Source organism: Lagenorhynchus albirostris, chromosome 15 (assembly GCF_949774975.1).
Source record: "Lagenorhynchus albirostris chromosome 15, mLagAlb1.1, whole genome shotgun sequence".
Lineage (NCBI taxonomy): Eukaryota > Metazoa > Chordata > Mammalia > Artiodactyla > Delphinidae > Lagenorhynchus > Lagenorhynchus albirostris.
In genome coordinates this window covers 55,777,051-55,802,610 of record NC_083109.1, presented here as the reverse complement: position 1 = coordinate 55,802,610, position 25,560 = coordinate 55,777,051, and the positions used below count along the sequence as shown (strand labels likewise).

The 25,560-nt window shown below is 42.9% G+C and overlaps 1 protein-coding gene across 13 annotated transcripts in view; it reads right to left on the bottom strand.

Annotated features, from left to right (window-relative positions):
* Positions 1-25,560, bottom strand: part of RBFOX1 (RNA binding fox-1 homolog 1) — a 362,962-nt gene that overhangs the window by 66,314 nt on the left and 271,088 nt on the right. For all 13 annotated transcript variants that reach the window (XR_009535051.1, XR_009535052.1, XR_009535050.1 and 10 more), the window contains exon 8: positions 15,360-15,440. Coding sequence is in view for 10 of the 13 variants with exons in the window: in XM_060122300.1 (XP_059978283.1) it covers positions 15,360-15,440 (81 nt within the window). In the remaining 3 variants the exon portion in view is untranslated. The remainder of the gene's footprint in view (positions 1-15,359; positions 15,441-25,560) is intronic.

Here is a 25,560-nt window from a genome sequence, read left to right as displayed (position 1 = left end):
AGGAAAAAAGATGGGGACATTGTGCTGGCTTGATTGCCCAAGATGAATTTATTGGCCTAGCTCTTTACTGTATGAGGCTAAAAGGCCTCATTTTCTTCTAGCCTCCTCTGACTGCTGCTTCTCAGTGATAAACATTCTCGCCTTTGTCCAGTCTCTAAACATCGATTCTCTAATTCAATTCTTGGTTCCAGCATCACATCTTCCTTCAAAGGCTTTTCCTCTCAGTTTCACCCCACACTTCCCAACACGGCCACTGTCACCATCACACCACTCCTTTTTTTCCCCTTCACTTACCATCTTATTTCTACCACCTCATCTGATCGCAACTTCGTTATCTATCTCTCTTTTGGGGTGTCCTGAGGACTTCATTTTGGTCCATACTGTGTCTCCAATACCCAGAGGATTACCTGGTCCCAGGTCACTGCTGAAATGTTTATTCATTATATCATCAGATAAACTGAGGATGCCATATAGTAGGTCCGTTACAGAGGAAAGATGATTCACAGTTCTTGAACCTGTGAGAGTTGCTAAGGTGCTGCTTATAAAGGATGCCTATTTTAAGAGAAACTTTAATGAAGACGTTAGTGGTGAGTGACTCTGGACCTCACTTGTCTAAAAGTTCAGGCTGTGATAACTGAAATAATCCAAGCAAAGTCATGATTACAGTTGGCATAATTCCATCTTCTCGTACTCCATTATCAGATGGAGGAGATGCTACTGTATTGATGAACCAGCTGCTAGTCACTAACCCACAGATGAACTCACAATCTCTTCACAAAACCACACGAACCAGTTCTTATTTTGATCTTCACTTTCCTGGTGGGGAAATGAAGGTAGAGAGCAGCTCAGAAGCTCTCCAATGATCTGAACCCAGGCAGCCTGACACTAGACCTGTCATCTTATCTATTACACAAGACAGCTAGAACGAAAGCATACCATGTCATCTTTGAGCAAAATCTTTCTACGTCCACTCTCCCCACGCTGCTTAGAGGCTCTCAATTTGTACTTCCCTACTAGTGTCTGGACAGGCTGCTCCATCACCTCCCTCTATCCATATCACATCCAAGAGAACCAGCCCCGATTCATCATGGGCAGAGTTAATTTGCAGGGCAATCTGTTGACATGCCTCCCTGAGACCTTGTTGGGGGCCAAGGGGTAGGGGAGGGGGGAGGGGAGCGGGTGCCGTTTCTTCCATTCTATATTTATGTTCTGAGATTTCAAGACACCTGGAAGGGCTTTGCTCCTTCTCTGCTAATTGGATACAAGCCATGGGGATCACTCCTGACTCATGTTCCTGATGAGAGTCCAAGGCAAGCTGTTTTCCTTCTCCACTGGGGTTGAGCTCCACATCTGGATGTGAGCTGGCATCAGGGGGGTTGTATACAATCCCCAAATGTGGGGGAAGATGGGCTCTCCCAGCGGTGGGGATCTGGGTTATAACAGTGTGGTGTTATATACACAAACCGAATTACCGTCAAAATAATGAGCTCCTTATGACTAAACTCAACTAGAAATTTTCTCCAAGATTTGGCAGATGCGAATAGAAACTTTCGGGATATTTGGGAATGTTGCACTTTCTTCTGTATACAATCTATTGGTTAATACTGTTATCACATATCACTTGACTCACAACTTGGTTGGAAATAGACTCTTCCTTGGAAAGAAATGAGTCATCTAGGTAAAAAAAAATTAACAATGCAATGCAGACACAGGGATGTACCCTGAGCAGTGAGATTGGTTTTCCCAAAGCAGACATGTTTCTGAACTTAACAAATTCAAAAAGCCACAACAAACCTCCCACACAATGCTCACACACATGACTATTCTTTGATCACTTAAGTCTTTGGGATTTTGAATGAGGACAGCAGCCTCGGTTTTTATCTGATTGCCACGTGATTCCTGCTTAGCTCCTGAACTTAGCGGTTGTCTCTTTTCTCCTAGGTTACAAATGGTCCATTTAATCCAACAGACATGTGGGAAGTGCCGGGGCTGCTGAAATGCGCAGTGATAGGCTTTTTCTGTGCAAAAGACCTATTTGTGATCTGTCTACTCACAGGTATTGACATTACCCCTGCGGGCAGGATCTTTGTAACAGTTCATTCAGCAAAAGGAGAATGAATCTCCATCTCAGAGTGTTTAACTCAGCAGGACCTCAGAGGGCATTTGCAAAAGTGCTTTCTGTCCTTTGAAGGAACATAGGAGACAAACAAAGCTGTGAGATGCTGAGATCTGTTGTAATTTGGACAAAGCAATTTACCATCATCTATTCCTTTGACAAAAACCTGTACCGGTGTCAATGTAGCTTTTTTCGGGCAGCCTTGGAGAAAAAAAAAAAAAAGGCTAATAATTTATATAAATAATTACTTTATCGAGTGCATACATACAGTAAAGTTTCAATTGTTAAATGATTCACAATCTATCTAACAGCTGGCTGAAACAGCAAGCTCCGTGAATTGCCTCTCCAGGTAGGAAGGAGGGCAAGTGAGATAAATGAGCTTCCCTATGCTGGGCTGGATTTCCCATGGTTCTCTAGGGCTGCTGGGGCTCCATGAACATGAGACCCCCGGAGGGGGTTGGCCGTGGCTCATGGGATAGGGATGCAATGCAAAAGCATCGTTCATTTCACTTCCAGGCATTATTGTGGGTAGAACTGGTCGGTTTGTGTTGAGGCCCATCTGATCTTGAGAGCCAGCTTCCAGACTTGAAAACAGTCCTGATCTTTTGAGCAACACCCCGAGCAAACCTGGAGGACAGGTGCTATCTGGACCCTGGGATCACCTCCCTGATATCCCAGCTGGAGCCCTCCCCAAACACCCACATAGAACAGACTGAAGGAAGACCATTCAGAAATGGTCCAGTTGTCCAGGCACTAGACTAACATAAACCTTCCAAACCAGCTTTTTTGGTGAACTTTCAAAAGTGCCTGGAGAAGATGGCTTCTAAGAAAGAAAAGGAAAGAAGAGCCATTTGTTTGAGGAGCTGCAATGCCTCAAGCAGCCTGAAAGTCTTTTCACACAAGGATTTCATTTAATGCTCACAGGTAAGCAGGTATTCATGAAGACGTTCATGGCAAAAAGACTTCGCCAAGGTCACACTGCTAGTGTACCATGACGATTAGGAGCCAGCCCTGCCTGAATCCAGCTCTTCTCCTACAAATTTTTTATTGCTTCAGGAGAATTTTGCAAAACTAATACTGAGGACTAAGATTTGCTGACCAAAAAAAAGATCTTTGGGAAATGTTTCTTAGATCCCTATAGCAATGACCAAGGGTGGGGATGATATATATCCTTGGGCAGGTGTGCCCATAGAGGGGGCTCTTGTATGTTTGTTTGTTACACAAAAGGCAATCAGGTGTCAAGAGCCTACAGGGCATGCAAACCAAACCCAAGGAGATGGATCTAAAATAGGTGGTGTGTTATTTAGTCCTGAAAATGGCCTTCTGTTAACACCCCCCCACCACCGAGTTCCCCAGTAGCGATAAAATAGCTCTTGGAATGTCAGTACTTTCACGTGAATGAACACATGATTTAAGACAGTGGTGTTTTTGGAGTTCTTAGTGAAGTTAAGTGTTTAAATGATTGTGTTTACATGAACTATACCAGGCTCCTTCCCCTCCGGTGGGAGGTAAGCTCAGCCTCCTTTCATGCATCTTTGCACTACACAGGGAGATTTGCTTTTGAAGAGAAATAAGGCAAGGGAAGGAGGGGCCACCTCTGTGGTTGGACACGTTTCTATGCAAGAAACACCAAGCGCCCCCGCTCCCGGGCTTGAATTATATGAGTGTCATTGGTGGTTCTTACTTCCCTGCTAAGCCAGTGGTCCCCAGCCTTTTTGGCACGAGGGACCAGTTTGGTGGAAGACAATTTTTCCACGGATCAGTGGCGGGGGCAGGGGTGGAGATGGTTCAGGGGGTAGCACAAGCGATGGGGAACGGCAGATGAAGCTTCGCTCGCTTGCTGCCTACCGTCTGCTGTGTGGCCCAGTTCCTAGCAGGCCGAGGACCGGTACTGATCCGCGGCCCAGGGGTTGAGGACCCCTGTACTAAGCTGCTCAATCCCAGCTGTGCAGACTTTGACAGGGCTTGGCTCCATTTACAAAGCCAGGTTCCCTAAACACATACACCTGCACCCCCTTATCTTCCAGGAATCAAACAGGATCTTATCTTTGGCCCCTGCAAATTTCATGTTCAGAGCTCTGAACTCAGAAGAGGATTTTTTTTTTCCATTTTAAATCCACATTAGAGAAAGACAAATATCATATGATATCACTTCTATGGGGAATCTAAAAAAATGATGCAAATGAACTTATTTACAAAGCAGAAATAGACTCACAGACATAGAAAACAAACCTATGGTTACCAAAGGGGAAAGGGGGTAGGGGAGGGATAAATTAGGAGTTTGAGATTAACAGATACACACTACTATGTATAAAACAGATAACCAACAAGAACCTACTGTATAGCACAGGGAACTATATTCAATATCTTGTAATAACCTATAATGGAAAAGAATCTGAAAAGGAATCTATATATATATTATATATATAACTGAATCTGAAAAATAATACATATTTTATATATATTATATATAATATATAAGTGAATCTGAAAAGAATACATATATTATATATATAACTGAATCTTAAAAAGAATATATAATTATATGTTTATATGTATATAACTAAATCACTTTGCTGTACACCTAAAATATTGTAAATCAACTATACTTTAATAAAAAATAAAAGTTTTAAAAAAAGAGTGAAAAACAAATATTAGTAAAAAAACAAACAAAGCCACATTAGTTTGAGAAAGCAAATACAGGGCAGATGAGTGCTTAAACAAGAAATTCTTCAAATAAGCTTTTCACGCATTGAAGAATTTCCCTCTGGCCTCTGCCGAGGGCTGGGGGAAGGTGAGCATGGTCATGGTCGAGGAGTTGAATGTGGGCGCTGCACCAGGCCTTGTGTGGATCCTCTTAAGAAAAAGTACTTTCTGTCAATGCTGTCACAGGACTTGGGGTTTCCAGGGAATTCCCCCAGAACAACTGCCTCACTGCCTTTCAAAAACATCTCATCTCGGCCTCGTTCTCTGGCTGTGCACGCGCCAGGATCCCAGGGCAACGTAGTTTATTGTTTTAATATCTGTTTGACACAAAGCAAACCATTCTCCAGTGACTCCTTATCTGTCACATGTATTTCTGTGCAAGAAATATCAAGACGAATAAGATGTTTGGGGGCACACCACGGGATGGTAGTTTTTGCAATTGGCAGCCTTTTGCAGCCGCAAGACCCCCATCTGAAAAAGACAAAAGTCCCCCTTCTGCATGGAGATTAATAACCAAAGTGCTGGGAGAGCAGCTGCCTGAATTGTGGCTTCTTCTCTGCGGAGTCTTCCCTGTGAACCACTGAGGGTGTTCAACTACTGCTTTTTAAGAATTTTCCTGAAGTTGGTAGAAAGAAAGAAAGGGAGAGAAAGAAAGATAGGAAGGAAGGAAGAAAGCAAGCAGGGAGGGAGGGAGGGAGGAAGGGAGGAAGGAGGGAAGGAAGAACACAACAGTAAACGAAGTGGTCTGTGACTGTGAGTCAGGCAGAGTAACCACAGATGTTGGTAAAGGAGCTAATCAGCTCGGGGGCGGGTGGGGGAGGTAGAGGCAAGGACTGAAAATACAACTGAACCTGTTCTGAAAACTGGTGTCCATATGGAATAACTAAGTTAACATAAGAGCTAGTAAAAAAACCTCTTAAAACCACCTGTTAATAAGTCAGAGATGTGCTGGGCCATCAGAAAACAGGGCAGAGGAAGCAAAGCAAAGAGATGGTGCTTCAGGACTGCAGAAAGAATGGTTCCTGGAGTCCATCCATCAGTAGGGGTAGCTCGACGGCTGTGTCCAACTGTGGACAATCACTGATCGTTAAGTCAGGCATGTGCTATGATCTAGGCAACAGGCAGAGCCTGGCACACAGTAGGTGCCTCACAATCTCTCCATCCGTGGGCTCAATGAGGGAAATAGGATTTCAGTAGCCAAGTGTGTTTCTAGAGCCAAATGATGGTGAAAGCAGTGATACTTAGTCCACCTTCCAAGAGGTATTCAGAAGGCAGTGTTGACAGTGGGTAAGTCTCCTGTTGGGTGCAGCCTCCCAACTACCCCTGAGTACTGTGTTTGCAATTCTGAAATCTCAGCACTATGTATCCGTCTATTTTCTGTCTTGCCCACAAGAATGTGGGTGCTGCAGATGCTGACTTGTGGATGTATGGTTCACGGGGTATTGCAGTGTGTAGAATGGTGCCTGGCATAGAAAGAACTTGATAAAGATTGGTTGAATGAAGTCATGCATTTTCACCCCCCTCCCCCCATCAAAGGACTGAAAGAATGACCAAAGACTGGAAGGAATTATTTCAGAGATGATGATAAGGGGACTCAGGTATGTTGACGCCACAATGCTGAGCCATAGACGTGGGAAAAGCCGGCCACTGATTTCTGATTAGAAGGATGCAGTCCGGAGGACCTCTCGGACCAGCCTTGTTGGAAGTGTGTGGGAGGAAACAGTAGGAGCCCAGGCAGAAGTTGAGGGATCCTGGGTACCTGGACAGAGTTGCACCATTTATCCCAGGGAAACTAGGGCAGGTCATAGAGAAGTCCAGCAGCTCCAAAATCATGGCTCCAAATCCAGCTGTGTTTCTTTGTTGTTTATTTTGAGAGCAAAGCTAAGTCAATCCATTGTATCTAGACTGAATTTATGCACGTATCTTACTCTACTATGGACCAGGAAAAGGGTATCCTCTTTATGTGCCCTACCTGACATTATTTGTTTTAAAATATGATAAAATGGCACAAAATGCAAAAGGTACACCACACTGCACATAAAAAGAAGTCTCCTTTCACCTCCAACCCCAGGTAGCCAGCTGACCTGTGTCTTGCCCTTTAAAGGAGAATAATGGCCTGACAAAGGGGTTGGGAAACAAATCTGGCACAAAGACTTTGTGTAAAGAAACTGTTAGGGGCAGTCCAGCCACACCTGTTCATTTATGTATTGTCTGTGGCTACTTCCAAGCTATAAGGACAGAGTTGAGTAGCTGCAGTGGAGACCAGGTGGGACATAGGACTGGAAATATTGACTATCTGGCTTTTCAAAGAACAGCTGTGCCAACCCCCTGGCCAGACAGATCAGACAGGGGGAAAAAGGACTCTCCAGAGATCTTGGGATGGAACGGAGTAAGCACAACGTTGGGACTTGAATGCAGAGACTGGACAGCTGCCTAGAGGGTCCACCTGACCTCTCTCTGCTCAGACTTTTCCAGGAGCAGAGCAAGGAGCTTCTGGTGTGTACGTTTAGAGACTAGTAAAGATGGAAGGCTCGGGATTCAGTTAGGCTGGTTCAAAGTTGATCCAGCTGAGTGACCGTGGCCAGTTCTTCAATCCCTTGAAGACTAAATTTCCTCATGTGAAAAGGGGGCATGATAATAATAATGCCTATTTCATAGTTTTCTTGTGAGGATTAAGTGAGAACATTCATGTGAAGGGCTTAGCAGAATGCTTAACGTATAGTAAGTGCTCAAAAACCATTGCTTATTATTATCATTATGATCATTTAATTTTTTTATTATTTCAGGGCTGGAACTAGGCCTCACCTTGGGCATAAAATGTAAGGGGGAGAGGGCACCAAGACCCCCAGGATTAGGATAAATCATATTTTAATGCAATTTTTTTAAAAGTTAAAATGATTATTAAAAAATCCATGATGAACAGACTCTCAAAATTTAAATAAAGAAGTGCTGGGCTGAGCCATATTGGATCCTACAGCAAAAGAAAAATGAATAATATTCATTTTGATGGAAAATTTTGATATTTTGTTGATCATGGATCTTTTTCCATTCATTTCCATTTTTTAAAAAAATACAGTAAGTCCCCTACATACAAATGGGTTCTGTTCTGAGGGCGAGTTTGTAAGTCCAATTTGTTCGTAAGTCCAACAAAATTAACCTAGATACCCAATTCACACAACTGGCTATATACCATTGCCTTTACTCTTGCTTCCAGACATCCTGGGCTTGAAATAAAGATACTGTACTACTGTACACTACACAGTACTGTACAGTAAAGTACACAAAAGCACAACCACTTGTAGAGGATGCACGCATGTGACAATGTACGCCAGACACATGAACTAAGTTACGTAATTGGACATGCGAACGCACGTTTGCATCTTTGAAAGTTTGAAACTTGAAGGTTCGTGTGTAGGGGAATTACTGTATTGCGTCAAAATGTTATCTATCTTGATGACTGAATTTTTTGGTGCCTGTTTAAATTTTGTCTGAAGTGAGCGCCTCACTTGCCTTGCCCCAGCACTGATTATTATTCTTTTAAGCGATTCCTCCAGAAAATATTAGAAAAAGCCTCTTGGAGGCCACCATGAAGTTTGAGTTACCAGAAGAAAGACAAAAAAGGGCACAGTTCTTTAAATCAATGTATCAGTAACACAATGACCTGTTCGTGCACCTTCTATTAACTGAACTCCGCCTACTGACATTTCCTGTGTTGGGCAGAAGAAAGAGGAAGCCATCAATTAATTTAGGCTGTTACTTTAATTACAGAAAGCAATGGAAATTCTATCAATTACCTAAAAGTAGAACAGGGCAGGCCTGATTTATGTATGTTTCTGCCACTTAAATCATTGTTTTATGAATTCCACACAATTACTTCCATAAAATCTGCAATCAATACATCAATTAAAACTTTGCCACTACACTTACCCTTGAGTTTCATAAAAGTTAATTAAGGAGAAGATGCTTTTGCATTTTGATAACATTTAGGTTCTTGAGCATTTCCCTGGGATATCAGATTTTTTTTTTTTTTTTTCTGTAGTAAGGGGTGAAAATATCCAGGGGGAATTAACAGTCATCTTCCTTTTAATTTACGATTTGTCCTTACATGGATCTAAAAATTCAGCCATGGCTTCCATGGAAGTGTGTGAAAATACACCTGTTTGCATGGATAAGCATATGGGACCATATAGAAATTTCTGTTGGAAAATGTTTTTCTGGCCCTTGACAAATAAAAGTGGCACCTGTGTGTCAAGGGACTTGCTATGGACTGGACTGTGTCTCCCCCAAATTCACAAGATGATGCCCTAACTCCCATTGTGATGGTATTTGAAGATGGGGGCCTTTGGGAAGTGATTAAGTTTAGATGAGGTCTTGAGGGTGGGGCCCTCATGAAGGGATTAGTGTTCTTTTAAGGAGAGATGCCTGAAAGCTTGCTGTCTCTGCCATGTGAGGCAACCATCTATGAGCCGGGAAGAAAGTCCTCGTCAGAACTGACCATGCTGGCACGCGGATCTCAGACTTCCAGAACCACGAGAAATAAATTTCTGTTGTTTCAGCTGCCCAACCTATGGTATTTTGTTACGGCGGCCGAGAAAACTATACGGTGCTAAATAAAACTTCTCCTGGCAGGGATTCTGTCATTTAAAATTATGTCTAAAGCTGGTAACAAAAGGAAGGACAGATACATTTACCTATACTATTAAAAATGTAGAGTGGAATGGAAGCAGAATTAAATGGCCAACACAGGAATTATGTTTGTAACATCTATGGTATTCATAGATAATGTCCCTCATGAATAATTTCCTCTCGATGTGAATTAAAAAATAAAATGAGAAAAACCTGGAAGAGAAACAGGCAGATGTGTATTGGAAATCCACAAGCGGTAACGTCCAAATGACAATTAACTATGTGAAAGATGACATTCCTCACTAAATGAAAGGCAAAGGCAACTAGAGATGCTATTTTTCCCCCACCTGGTTTGCAAAATTAAAAAAGAGCAAACTATGCAGGTGCTGGCAGGAATGTGGGAGGGGCTGACAATCCTGTGTTTGGGAACCTCGATGTGGCATTTGGAACACGGGTATGTCAGAGTGTATGTAACGATGTTTGTTGCAGCCTTTAGGGAGAGGCTGAAAAAGGAGGAGTTTGAATGTCTGTGGACAGAGATGGTTGCATGAACTCTGGACCATCCACACCATGGAAGAGCATGAAATTATCAAAAAGGCTTAATAGGAGATAGTGAAAATGTGTTATTAAGTGAAACAAAATGCGATCAACGTGTGTAACGTGCATATAATATGGAAGCTACTGCTCCCCTCTGTATAAAAACAAACTGCTCACACCCCGCATTTCATGTGTGTATGTCCTTCCCTGCATTGTTATGGACAAAATGTGAAAAGATGCTTACCAGGGAGTCAATATGGATTACTTGAAAGGCGTGTGTCTGCGGATAAGTTGGGGGATATTACTACATTATTCCATACAGATGTGTGTGTGTGTATGTGTGTGTATTTGTCTGCTTCCCTCATTACAGTGAGTACGTGCTATTTTTGTAATTTAAAATCTATTCATTAAACTGTAAAGACAACAAAATAAAGCTGGTAGCATTTACCTATTTCTGGACACTACTCCATATGGAAATAAGTATCAGTGAGAGCTGGCTTTGCTAATCCAAATTGGAAGTGAGTGTTCCCATTCATGGAACCAATGATTTACCTCTTGATATTTTAACTAAGTAAAATGGAGGTAATCTCTTAATTTGGAAGAAAGGTGAAGAAAGGTGATATGCTCTTTACCTTCCTATTTCTGCCTTAAGCTGTTTTTTTTTTTTTAAGGTCAGGTTTAAGGATGCCTGAAGATGCACTAAACCAAAAGAAAATAAATTTAAGAGCTCCCAAGATCTGTCGAATAATAACCTGAGGAACTTTAGAAGAGGGAGGAATTCCCTACTCACAAACGTTAGTGCTTGATTTGCAGGGAGGGTTTTCAGTTAGTTGAACACTACCACGATTTCAGATTCAGGCATTTTCTTGGATCAGATTTGTTATATATGAACTATCTCAAATTTTTCTCAAGTGTATAATTGTTTAACAGAGAAGTAATCTGCTGTCAGTATATTTGATTTTGTTAATATTTAATACATCTACTCAAATTTACATTTATCTAAATTTGCCATTACTTTGGATTATCTGGAAAAGACTAATGAACTCTCAGCCTGAAGCCTTTTTGATATAAGCAACCACTTGATATATGCAAACAGTGCAGACAATGATATAGCTGGTGCCCTTCCCCTGACAGAAGGAGCCTCCAGACCCCTGGCCCTAGGAAGGAGTGGGCACTGAGCAGGTCTCCAGCCCTGACCCCACTTTCACCAAACATCTCTGTTGAGGGGCTACGTTGTTTGCTACTCAAAGCAAAGCACAATGTTAATTAATTAATTACAGTTATTTGAAAATTGATAAAATAATTTAATTAGTTTAACTTAGTTGATTAAAGGTTAATATTTTTTAGACAAAATATTAATATTAAATTTTTTGGTCCAAGGTGATCTTGCCTAATTCTCCAGAGTTTTGATCAGACTTCATTTAAATCTGATACACTATGGATGGAAGTGGTTTATTAGGACATGTAAGAGGATATTCTGGGATACAACTTGAACTGGGGTTTCACATGAGGGTAAAGTTTGGGGAAAAGGAGGAAATACTGGACTCAGTGGGAATGTGATGGGAAAAATCTATGGGATTCGGTTGTATTGCTATTGAGCTCTGAGTGAAAATCTTTCTCTTAATACTTTCATGTTCTGGATCATGTTATGAGGATGATTCACTTAAAGGGGGAAAAACCCATTATGCAAAAATGCATCTTAAAAAACAGTTAACTTCAGTAGGAATTATTTTCATTACAGACTAATTCAGCAGGGTTCCTTTAAAGACCATCTCTCCTACTGCACTTAAGGGTGTTATTTACAGATGATTAGCTATTCTGCTGGGCAGAGGGGCAATTTAAGTCAAAAACATCCAAGGCCAGTTAAAGATCCATGGAAAAAAGCACAAACTCAGGATTAATCCTGAAAGTCCGTAAACACATAGTAGTATCCCACTGACAAATGTGTAATTTACACACACCTGGCTTCTGGAGCGCGACTGTTAGATAAAAATGAGAAACACATGCATTTTCAACCTGAAACACTGGGGTAGCCTAAAAAAATTGCTGAGACGTAAGGGAGCCTCAGCTTTGAGGAAGAAGGCTGGATTCTTAGAGAAAAAGAGGCCATGCCATTCAGACTTCCAAGACAAGGCACGTGGCTCTCAGCCCTGTGTATATCAGACCTGGAGAAAGGAAAAGAATCTTAGGTGACCGTATGTTGGTCCCCAGATTGTGTGTGTGTGTGTGCGTGTAAAAATGAACCTTTACTTTCTGGCTGAATTATTTATAGACAGTACGGTGTGACTTTGTACTAAGATATACACCTTAATCTGGAAGAGAAAATATGAGTGTTCCAAAGAAGCCAGCTAACTGCAGACAGGGTCTAGTTCCAAAAGGCATTGCTGACCCTGAGAACTAGAGCAGAAAGGAAACCTTAGCGATGTGTCTTAGGTAGGGATGGATCATCTTTACACTCAGCACCATTGCCTCAAGATGGAACCGATCTCACACCCCTGGGAACCCAAGTGGAGCCGGAGGGGTCTCAGGGTCGGCTGTCGGTACAAAATACCAATTGAGCTTGTCAATCTGAATTGACAACAGGAATTGACAAGCGAAGATCCTTATTGCAAGAAACTAGCTTTTGTTTTGCTTTGGTATGGGGTAGTACGATTAGCTATTTACTCGTTTTCCTTAAAACTATTATATACAAAGTGTATACAAGGACATCTATTTTCCTGAATATTTTTGAAAAATTGCTATCAACCTAAGTACCCAACAACGCAGTGGGTGGATAGATTAAAGTATAATATCATTAAACAATAGGTTATTATGAGGCCATTAACATATTTTCATAAAGTACATATGACATGATAATAAGTGAAAATAACAGGATGAAAACTGTATAGGTAATATGATGGATCGTGCAATCTAAAAATGAAGGGTGTTGGACACAGGACAGTTTCTATAATTATTATAAATTTTAACTTTGAAACTCAAGAAGAGAAGTCTAATTATAAAGAGTGATATGATATTGCCCTTTTGGGTTTGTAATAATAAAATGGACCTTTTAAATCAGAGATCAGCACACTTTTTCTGTAAAGAGCCAGAATGTCAGTATTTTAGGCTCGTATGGGCCATCTACGTCTGTCACATATTATTTTTTGTCTTTGTTTTGTTTTTTAATCCTTTCAAAAATCTGAGAAGCCATTCTTAGCTCACCAGTGTTACAAAAGCAGGCTGGGGGCTGGATTTGGCCTTTGGGCTGTGGGTTGCTGATCCCTGCTTTAGGTGATTTTATTTTCTCTGTATGCTCTACCTATTTTAACTTGGAGAATTTGTGACATATTTCCATGCTTGACATTTATGACACATTTTCCCCAAGTCACTTTACAATAGCTATACCAATCCAAACTAGCCCTTTCTTGGAGTTAATTTGTTTTGTTCACTTCTATAAAGAAAAGTGAAATATACATACAGCATATAATCATAGAGAGCCACTCTGTCCAAGATGGTAGCCACCAGCCCCAGGTGGCTAATTAGAGTAACATTAAGTAAAATTAAATTAAAAATTCTGTGCCTCGGTCCCACGAGCATGTGTACTGAACTGTGCAGATATAAAACACTTCATTCTATACAGTTCTGTAGGACAACAATGTCAGAGAAAACCCCAAATAATACTCTGGGACTATGGTAAGCTTGGGTCACCCTCTCTCCTACGGAAAATAACATTTATGGAGAAGGAGGGACAGGTATTTACAATGGAAAGATGATGAGATTTAGAGTCAAATAGAGCCAGAAAAGCAGACAAAAGTTGATTAATCTCACCAAGTTCAAAAAACAAATCTACCATATCCTGGCTGTGTGATCCTGGGTGAATCAGTCCACTTCTCATTGCCCTCCATTTCCTCAGCTGTAAAGCAAACATTATAATACCTACCTGGTGCAGATTTTGAGGATTAAACAAGGTTAAGCCTGTGAAAATGTGCGGTAGTTTTCTAGTTCTAGGAGACACATGCAAATAATTTACACTGGCCCAAATGGGACAACATTCATAAATTCAGAAAGAACCATTTCTCGCCAGTATGGTTAGATTTTGGCGTCTTGGGGACACGGAAAAATACCTTGCATTTAAGGAATGTCAAAGCTTCTGCTGAAGATTATACTTTGCTTGGGAGAAACAACTGGCTACGCCCATGACCTGATGACTTCAGAGACCCTCGGGTTTCTCATAACCATGATGTTTTTGGCTTCCCTGTGACTGCTTCTAACCTTTGTCCCCGCAGCGAAGAGTCTGATTTGTCTCAGAATTGGGAATTGAGATGCTAGATCTTGGTACGTGGTGAAGAGTCCCCTCTTGTCTCTCATCCTCTTAATTGCCCTGAGGCTGTTGCCTCTGCTCTCCACCTGCCCGCTCCTCTAGCTGATCTCAGAAGCAGCCCACCTTCCCTCTGGCCCCCGGGCTCACTTTTGATCACCAATCCCAATGAGGACCCATTTGGCAGTTATGGGGGTTCTCCAGGGTGTAGACGCACTGTATGAAATACAGGGTAAGGTCTCGGCTGTGCCAGGGGACTTTGAGGCGGGGCAAACCAGCTGGAGAACCACGGTGGACTCAGCTAGAACTTGTAATTCTGCAACCTGCTCTGGGAACTGGGGTGGGGGTGGGGCATTCTCCACTCCAGAGGATCCATCCCAGGCAGAGAAATCCTTGATTTTTTTCCGTGCCAACACTGTGATCTCTGTTCCATATTTATTTCTGGTCTCCTCCCCCTAGCAATTCATGGCTATATCTATTAAAGTGCTTTTTTTTAATATTATCCCCCCCCCCAGTTAAATGGGGGAGAACCACATTTTTCTTTTATTTCTTCCTCCTTAGATGAATCGCAAAGGATAATACAGCCTTGCAAACAAGTCACTGGCCACGGGCTAGTAATATTTCCCACAATGAGAAAACTGTGCCCGAGATCACCAACCAAGCACCTTTTGCTAGGGTAGGGTGTCACTTGGATGGCCTGCATATTTTACTTCAATTATTTTCGTATTGATTTGCAAAGCTGTGATAGAAGGAAGGCAATGAACTATATCCCTCCCCTCCCATCCCCCTGCCCCCAACCCAAAGCCCCATGTCCCATCCTTTGGCCCCAATCCTGACAAAGGTCTAACGACGAATGGCTGGGACAGCTGGGAAGTGAGGATTCAGACATAAGCAGAGGGGTTAGATGCTAAGGCAACAGGGAAAACCAGAGACATGCTTATGAGAGTCAGCTTCACCTCACAGAGAGCAACAAGGGAGGGTGGTGCAGAGGGAGTGGGAGAGAACTTACATGGCAGGGAAGGTGATTGGACTCAGACTTATGTCACAAAACAAAAAGAGCCACGAGAGCGGGCTTACTTGCGGAGGTATATACAAGTGAACTGGGGGCACTGTACATGGAAGATCCCTCCTGGTTTGCCTGGCACAACAGCACGGTGCCTACGGAAGAGAGAGAGAGAGATGGTATCTGGTTGGGGGACAGGCACACTACACCTGGGAGATCATATGGCAATGCAAACGAGAAAGGCAGAGAAATGAAAACACAGCCACACGCCCGAGCGCAGGATGGGGACACCCAGGGAAGCCCCCTGCCTTGGCCAAAGGGGATTGGTAGGAGCCCACCCGCCCAGCCCAACACGCACATGTCATTCTTTTTCACATGGGGTTTGGGTGGTGGGGTCTGATTTCAGATCAGGAATGCAGGCAGCATGGCATAATCAAAAGGGAGCTTTAGAAATATCACAGAGAACTGGACAACAAGCTTGACTCAGATATTACTTAGCTGTGTGATCTTGATAAGTCACTGAACCTCTCTGTGCCTCGGGATTCCCATCTGGAAAATGGGGGTGAATATACCTATCACCAGGAAGGGTTATGAATCGTATTACTGGAGAGGTGCCCAACACAGGGGCTGGCATGTAATAATCACTGAATAAATGGTAAGCGCATGCATCGATATGTTTAAAGAAAACTTTTCCTCTCCCCCATTTTAGTTTTTCTGAATCAGTTCTTCAGAGGAAGAACAGAAGTAAGGCAGGGAAAAAATAAAAGCAACTTGGCCATCCCTGGGACCCACCCTGGACCCATACTGGACTCGGCTGAGATCACTTTTGGCTTCTGCGTTTCCAGTTTCTTCCCTAAAGCTCTCTGCCTTCCAGCAGGAGAGGCTGCTTCCTAAGCCTGCGGACCATGGCTGCACTGTAGTGATGACACTCCTCTCCCTGATTTAAAGCAAAGGGTCTCGGGCTTATCCTTGCAAAATGGAGTTTTATAGCAGGGAAGAGTGGTGGAATCCTGAGATAGCTCCTCAATCTATGACATCTTGTGAATAATACCCACTCCAAAGATGACCAGGTTAGGGAATCTTCAGGGTATCAGTTCTGTTCTCCTGCTTCCGCGAAGCTCAAACTCAAAGAGTTTGAGAAGAATGAGAGAGACCTTTGAGGACTTGTAAGCGTGTTACTGATGATGGAAATGGGCTCCTGTGGTTTCTGTTCCCTTCCCTGGCTGGGCAAGGTCAGCCACCTCCATTTGTTTCTGCTTTCTCCTGTCATCACAGCCGCTGTGAAGCAATCTCCTGGGAGAAATAGCCCTGACTTCCAGTCAACTCACCTATATCCTTGGAGACCTGCCCTTGGGAGGGGTTCTGCAATCCTTTGGTATCTTTCCCAATGTCAACAAAAGGGAGTTAGAACCTCTAGAGTGAGAGGGAGGTTTGCCAAATAGAGAGGGGCTGCCATACAATAGCATTAAGAGACAGGAATCTTTTCTGAACTTCAAAACCAGATGCAGTTCCAAAGGGGGTCTCCAGGACTATCATCCTTCAGGTATTGAGCCAAAATAGAGGAGTCACATGAGGAGGACTAAAAAGGTTTCCTCAAATTCCACCCTGTGTTCCCTGTGTTTCTCTAGATTCTGTACATTACATCCAGGCAAAACAAAGACTGTTAAAATCCCTAAGGCACCTCACCCTTCCCACAACAAGAGGCCGGCCAATTCCCTCCCATCTTTGACAAGGAGAAGTAGCCCATGGACAGAAGTTCTATCTGAAGGGATCCCCCCCTAATCGTTCTCACATTTAACCTGCTATGCCATGCTTATAGCTGGAGAAGAGCCCCCCTCTTTCTCCTCCTCCCACAAAAGCCTGGATAGAAGAGAGAAATTAACTAACCCTCTCTGATAGTCAATATATTGAGAGTCTGGATAGGCTTGAGTCACGATCAACCTTTGCTAAACTGATAGCTCTTTCTTCTTTCTACTTGATTTAAATATAATTTATTGCAACATGTAAGATGAGACTTCACATGTTCTAATTTCTATTCAGTAGGTTTTTCCAGTTCTGGCAGGAAACTGGCATAGTACGGGGATTAAGAACAAACTAAACACACCCAGATCGTGGGGCACAGGGTCCAAAATCAACCCACAGGAGGCAGGATACCTCCGAGAAAAGACTTGTCCTAGCCTCTATTCTGCTTTATCAGGGAAGCTCCTGATTTTGCAGGGGCTGCCTGTAAGCTTGTGCTCAGTGCTAGAAATCTTAGAAGAAACTAATATTTCTATAGGATATACAGGAAGCTACCAGATCAGAATCTTCTAGGGAGAAGGGGACCCAGGCAGGCGGATCGTGAGAAAGCTCCCTGGTTAAAAACCACTTTAAAAACGAGATCTGAAGTTTCTTGGGGTGCCTAGGTTTCCAAAGAAAAATATAATTGTAGCAAAAACATATCCAGAAAGGCATTTCAGTATTGTGCAGTTAAAAACCTTAGGGTCAATGTTCAATGCTATGCTCTGTAATTTAGTGAATCCCACTGGGACACAACACAGATTCTCTCTAGAAAACTAAATCCTGGAAGTGCATAATGATGCTTTCCTAATTTTCTTATGCTGTGGATTCTGAGAAAATAGACTGAAATAACTTTGGATGTCCTCTTTGTAGCAAAAAAAAAGTCTTTATGCAATGATTTTGACCTTTGTAAAATAAAATCCATACTGTCACAGGACTTGGTTTTTATTTTACCTGAAAACATCCTCCAATTTAATTTGCAAAGTACTTATTGTATGTTCTGTTAGTACTTTGTGACCTTTTCTTACAAGAAAGCTTTGAATTAAACAAAACCAAAGCGGCAGAGAAGAACACTGTAACCTCCCTGTGTTTTTCGGGTGGGGGTCAGTAATGTGTGTTTGTTTAAAAAAGTCAGTCAATTAGATAATAGGGTACAAGCAGCAGTATGAGGAGTGTTTACAAGGTCATTCAAGGCACTCTGTGACAACCTATATGGGAAAAGAATCTAAAAAAGAGTGGATATATGTATATGTACAACTGAATCACTTTGCTATACAGCAGAAAGTAATACGACATTGTAAATCAACTATACTCCAATATATTTTTTTAAAGAGGCATTTTGTGATATAGCATGGACTGAGCTTTCTAATGAGTCTCCCAAACTGAGTCTTTGATCTGCCCCCCAACATAGACACTCCAACAACCATGAACTGTCTATAACCATCGCGACGTCCTGTATTTCTCAGACTTCCGTGCCTTTGCTTTATAAACCTCCTTAGAATTTAAGGATAGCAACTATGTTCAAATTATACCACTATCCATCCATTCCTTAACCAGGAGAAACCATTCATCAATTTCAATAGTGTCCTTTCCCATTAGCCTGGAATCCTCAGGATCATTCTTAACACAGTTTCTAGGCAGTTACTATCATTAGATCATTGTCAGTGGACGGGATGAAACCTCTATCCTATTCCTGCTCTGTTAGGTTAAACCATACGAAATTGACCTTTCTTATGTCAAACAGGGTTGACATTGGCAATTATATGTGGTTCAATTGAAAAAAAAAGAAGTGGTTCTCCCCTACCCCCAACGCCTCTGCATTAAGTGTCACCTCCTCTCTTCCCAGTCCGCAGGAGTTAATTACTCCATCTTCTATGCTCCTATCACACTTAAAAAAAAAATCTCCCTAGTAGATCCTTTGATACGCAGTATTACAACTTTTTATTTACATATCAGTCTTAGCTACTGAGAATCCCCCTGGATCACAGCCAAATCATACTCATCCTTTTATCCCCAGCTCCTAGCAAAATACCTGGCCCTCAGAGGGATTAATGAATATGATTGAATTATTATGTTTTTAAAGACCTCTTCATTTCTATTTTCTTTGCTAAAAACAGTGCTTTTCCCAACCAACCTTTCTGTTCCTTGTTTATAGCTGGGAATTTGCATGCCTACAGTTCACACTTGTTTCCTCCTCTTTTCTGGTTCTTTGAAGGTTGACTCATCCAGTTTAAGTGAAACCTGAGGAGCCTGGTCGTCCATTTCCTGGAAGGTTGATGACTCTATCTGCAGCTGCAGGCACTGGGATCCGTGTGACAGCCCACGATCTTGGGATCATCAGAGCCTTTCCCAAAGCCTGTCACGCTCACTTGCGAATCAGAGTGCCATGACTGTCAGCATCCTAAATTCTGGCAAGATGTGGGTCCCCGCGGCCGCCCTCGGGCTGGATTTGGCATCTCCAGCGGGGGGAGGGTGAGCCAGGATCCATACCTCAGATGGGGCAACCCAACTCTTCCTTCTCACCTGGAGACTCCCCACTGTGTAGAGGACCATTCCTGGCCCATGGAGGGGCAAGGAGAAGCCCAGCAGGGGTGTTTCCTACCACAGACAGGAAGGGGAAACTAACTACATTTTATTTTCCTGTGCTGCCAACCCTTCCGTGAAGAACTTGGACTCCAACCAACTGGAACAAGGGTGCAGTTTCACCCCTCCAGGCCTTTGCACAGGGTGGTTCTTCTCCCAGGAATCCCTTCCTCTCCCCCTGAGATAATTCCCCTCCCTTTCCACTGGGCTCTGGCTTCTCCTCCTCCTAGAGACTGGGTTTATTTGCCTCTACCTGGCCAGGTTCAGCTTCCCTCCTCTGCTTTTCTAGATTGTGTTGCAATGGTCTATTTAACGAGTATCTTCCCCATGGATGCACTGAACTCCAAGAGGTCAAGAATCATGTCTTGGGCTTCCCTGGTGGCGCAGTGGTTGAGAGTCCGCCTGCCGATGCAGGGGAAACGGGTTCGTGCCCCGGTCCGGGAGGATCTCACATGCCACGGAGTGGCTGGGCCTGTGAGCCATGGCCGCCGAGCCTGCGCGTCCGGAGCCTGTGCTCCGCAATGGGAGAGGCCACAACAGTGAGAGGCCCGCGTACCGCAAAAAAAAAGAATCATGTCTTACTCATCATCCTGTCCCCATGGGTCCAGGGACCTAGGCTCAGAGTCAGGAAGCAACTGAGGAGAGAAACTACGGGAAGGGATTCTGGTAGGCAGCCCTGTCACACTTTCAAGAAACAAAATTAGAACGTTAAAGGAAGAAAAGAAAAGCTGTTTTGCAACGGTTGCCCTTCCATTTTAATACCAAATAGGCAGAGCTACAAGCTAGTCCAGTGAAATGCCTGGGCCCTCCCTATAATTTCTGAATTAAAAAAAAAAAGTCAAAGAAACATTCCAATTGCCTAGCAACTGGGAATGACTGATTCGCTTCATTAGCTCCAAGATGAAGATGGGCTGGGAGATTTAGAGAAGGATGCTCTTATCTCTGTTGAAATGCAAAAGACAAAGACCCAAAGCATAACAACAACAACAAGACTTTGTAAAACATCTAAGAGCCAATGGGAATTCAGGAGCACCTGCCCTGTGAGGTCTGTGTGTGTCCCGTGGTCCCTGTGTCTCCACAGACATCTAAGATGTGCTAGTCCAGGGTCACTTGAAAACAGAGATCATTGCTGGAGTCCCGCTTTCCGGATGTCACTTGTCCTACGATGGGATCCAGGGCGTGCTGCCCCAAAATGTGCCTCAATGGCATATTGGTTAGTTTGAATTAAAGTTACTTAAGAACACTGAAACTTCTCTCTGCCTCCCTGAAAGCAGGAAATAAATCCCTCAGGTGAAAGGTGCCCTCCCAGCATCTGGAAGTAGAAGGACACCCTTATCATCAGAGATGGGGAATTCTGGGCCGAGAAGCTGCACCAACAAATCCTGTGACTCCTTTAATTTACTGCCCCAAGCTCAAACCAAACTCTGTTTACACTCTTTACTAATTCATTTTCCAAAGCCTAAGCTTCTTTGTGCTGTCAATTCCTCACACATTTATTGTCTCTTTGTCTAACAAGTATAAAAGCTGCCTGCTTTGGCCACTTCTTAGGTCCCATTTCTATGAGACCTCTGTGCACACGTATTAAAATTTGTTTCTTTTTTTCTCCTGTTCATCTGTCTTGTGACAATTTTATTATTAGACCAACCACAAGAACTCAAGAGGGTTGAAGGGGGAGATTTCCCACCCCCCACCCCCGATACCTAGTAACTCTAGAAAGAGGGCTGAGGGGAAAAAGTCCCAGAGGGGACCATTACAGAGCTGCCTTCCTGTCTCCAGTGCTCGGCTCGGGAAAGATGAGGCTATGAGTTCATTCATTCAGCAGCCGTCTATTGGGACCTACTGTGTGCCCACTGTGTAGATCTGGGGTACACCTGCTGAACCCCATATGCTTTTTTTTTTTTTTTTTTTTTTTTTGCGGTACGCGGGCCTCTCACCGCTGTGGCCGCTCCCATTGCGGAGCACAGGCTCCGGACATGCAGGCCCAGCAGCCATGGCTCACGGGCCCAGCCGCTCCGCGGCATGTGGGATCTTCCCGGACTGGGGCACGAACCCGCGTCCCCTGCATCGGCAGGCGGACTCTCAACCGCTGCGCCACCAGGGAAGCCCTAGGCCTTTTTTATAGATGGAAAAAAAGGAGGCACAGAACAACGATGTCATTTACGAAAAGGCTTATCATCAATCAGAGGCAAATTCCAGGTGAGAAACCAGCTATCTGTGTTCCTCGACCTTTGCTCACTTTCTCAGTGACTCCTTCCTGCTTCTATGGTTGCTGAATGATTTTTAAAGCTTTTTATTTTTGATTAGAATAAAAGTAGGAAAATACTGGTTATGGTTGAAAAAACAAACTGTGAGCTGGGGAGAAAAGGAGACTTCACTGAAACAGAAACCCGCTGACTTCCTTCTTGTGGGAGCAGTACTTTAAGAAAAGGGGTGGTATCACCCAGGGTTCTCACAACCACTTGCATCCCCAGAATCCCCTGGAGGGTTGGTTAAACACGGAACGCCGGGCCCCATTGCCAGTGTTTCTGATTCCATAGGTCTGGGCTGGAGCCTGGGAACTTGTATCTTTCACAAGTTCTCATGTTTTCTGGGGACCATACTTTGCGAAACGCTGGAGAAGAGCCATCCCCCAAACCTCAATGCCCTGAGTTCTTTCCACCCTTAAATCAGAGGTTTTCAAAGCCTCCAGAGTTTAAGAACCACCTGGGAGAATCTGAAGTGCTGTACCCTCCCAGGCCCCAGCCCTGAAAAGTGTGACTCAGCGGGTGGGAAATCTGCATTTCATCAGCAACCCAGGGTGATTCTGCTGCTCCGCAGATGCACTCAGAGTAAACCAGGCCTTAGGTCATCACAGATTTAGAAGAAAAATGAAAATGGCTAAATATATCTGGTCTGTTTACTTCTGCAGGCAAAGAGGTAAAATTTATTTACTTTTGATCTTTCCCCTTTTGTCCTTTGACCAATTTTGCTTTGGAGCATTTCAAACGAAAAAGCGTACCTCACTTCTAGTCCAAGCTATTCCGTCAAAGTCTCTGGAGGCAGGCTGGGGAAGAAGGCACACAAAACACTAATCACATAATCCTAGAGAGCTCACCCTTGGTTTTCCATCCAGAAGAAGACATACGGCACTCCTGCTCTACTGTATGGGCTGAGTGGTGTTCCCTCAAAATTCATACATTGAAGTCCTACACCCAGTACCTTAGGACGTGACTGTGTTTGGAGATAGCATCTTTAAAGAGGTAATTAAGGTAAAATTAGGGTAGAAACTAATTCCTATAACTGATGTCCTCATAAGAAAAGGAAATTAGGACACAGACACTGAGGGAGGACCATGTGAAGACAAAAGGAGAAGATGGCGGGCTACAAGTCAAGGAGAAAGGTCTCAGAAGAAATCAACCCTGCCAATTCCTTAATCTCACACTTCTAGCCTCCATAACTGTGAGAAAATAAATGTCTGTTGTTGAAGGCACACAGTCTATGGTACTTTGTTGTGGTAGTCCTACCTTATCATGAACTCTGCCTTGAGGATCAATGAGGAGCTACCGTGAGGGTCCCCTATGCAGCATCATATAAGCATCAAACTTCTGTTCTACTTAGAGACCTGGGAGGTTGCCATGTGGTCCCTGCCAATGGAAGTTACTGCTTCCAGTTGACAAATTCATCCAAAGCCTGATGATTTTGGCTTTTACAGTTACGCATTTTTTAACAGACTAGCATTGAGCTAATCCACGTAAGAATATTTTCACAGCTAATACCTAAAGCTTTTATACATGCCTGAAAGATGAGCTTCTCTGAAGGGTTATGGGAGCATTTTAAGTACAGAGGTATTTCCATTTAGGCACAGAGGCTGCAGAAAATATTGCATGTATATTTAATTCTTATAAATCAAATCATGTTTTAATTGCGCCAGGGGATTTCCATATTTAAAGGAGCCCTGGAGTGAATCTGTCTATGGCGTTCATAATCCCTCTTTCCAGTTTATTTGGTGAGTTTTGACATTCCTATTTAGAAAGAAACACGTCACATTTTTTTCTTTCCACGTTTTATTTTGATGTAATTGCAGAAAAAAGTTGCAAGGACAGTACGTCAGATCTCTGTAGAACTTTCTCCTTGATTCTTTATTGTTTGAAAAATGTAATGACTCAACTGTTACCTTAAGCTCCTGCCTCCAAATTTAGGCTAATAGAGGCTTTTAAAGAAAACAGTTGATTGACTCAATCTGATAATAAATATATCGGATCCTCAAATGTTACAGCGACAATTCCAAAAATTGCTTACTGAAGACCTGCTAAGTGCCCCGCAAACCTCTCAATGTTTAATTTGGATCATCCCCTACTCTTAACCCTGTAAGAGAGGTACTACTATTATATTTACTTAATGGATGGGGATACTGAGACAGAGAGAGTTTAAGGATCTTGCCCAAGATCACACAGACAGAAATATTGTGGTGCTGAATGCAAAATAAACCAACTAGATTCCTGGACCCATGGACTTAAGGCTAATCTTCTAAATCAGGTGCAGGCAAACTACAGTCTTCTGGTGAAATCCGGCCTACCACCATTTTTGTATGGCCATGAGTTAAGAATGATTACATTTTTATATGGTTGAGGAAAAAAAAGATCAATAGAAGAATAATATTGGTGACAAGTGAAAATTATATAAAATTCAAATTTCAGTATCTATCAATAAAGTTTTATTGGAACACAGCCACACTCATTCACTTGCATATTATTTATGGCTGCTTTATGCTACAACAACAGAGCTCAGTAATTGCAACAGAGAATGCATGGCCCTCAAAGACTAAAATATTTGCTACCTGGAACCTTACAGAATACATTTGGGGACCCTTGTTCTAACGTCTACTTTCTGTTTGGAACAATACTACTACTAATTGTCTCTCAGGAGAGCATTAGCCACTCCCCAGGAAACTGTCACTAAAAATTTCAGAGGGTATCATTTTATCAATACTTTGTCAAAATTTTAATTTTATTTCAGTTTTGTTTAAAACACAAACATCCAAAAACAATTTGAAGACATGTTTTTTCAATACTTGTCCCAAATTTCTTTTTAATTCATTGTGGTTTAAGACAATGGAACAAGGAGAAATATGGTCCCATAAGGTATTTGTGGAAGGATAGCAATTCAGTTACAACAAAAACAATGCAAATAAATTTTAGTTCCTAAGGCATTTGGCCTTCTGGGTCATGGGTGTCAATATATAGATAAGGGCCATCCTAGAGCTTTGCTTCTCAAATGCTAATATGAACTGAATCAATGGGTGGGGACCCTTTTAAAATGTAGATTATGGGGCTTCCCTGGTGGCGCAGTGGTTGGGAGTCCGCCTGCCGATGCGGGGGGGACGCGGGTTCGTGCCCCGGTCTGGGAGGATCCCGCATGCCGCGGAGCGGCTGGGCCCGTGAGCCATGGCCGCTGAGCCTGCGCGTCCGGAGCCTGTGCTCCGCAGCGGGGGAGGCCACAGGGGTGAGAGGCCCGCGTACAGCAAAAAAAAAAAAAAAAAAATGTAGATTATGATCTAGCAGGTTTGGGGTGGGGCCTGAAAGTCTACATTTCTAATAAGCTCCCAGGGGATTCCAGGGCCACCAACAACAGTAAAATACCTATGTAGGGACTATATAAACAATCTTCAGTACAGGTGATATTAATAAGACTGACAATTAAGATGCCATTGAGTTTCTGGTTCTGGACTGAGTATGTTCTACAAGCACTATAACTTTTTTTCTTATTAAATCCACAAGGAAACTAAAGCTGAGAGAGACAAAACTATGAGACAAAACTGAAATCGGAGCCAGCTTCGCACGACTCCAAAGCTCAGACTCTCTCATGAAGCCTATCAATGGTGATACTTGGTCCTGAGTTGATGAAACATCTCCTCCAACCTTGGAATGATAAATA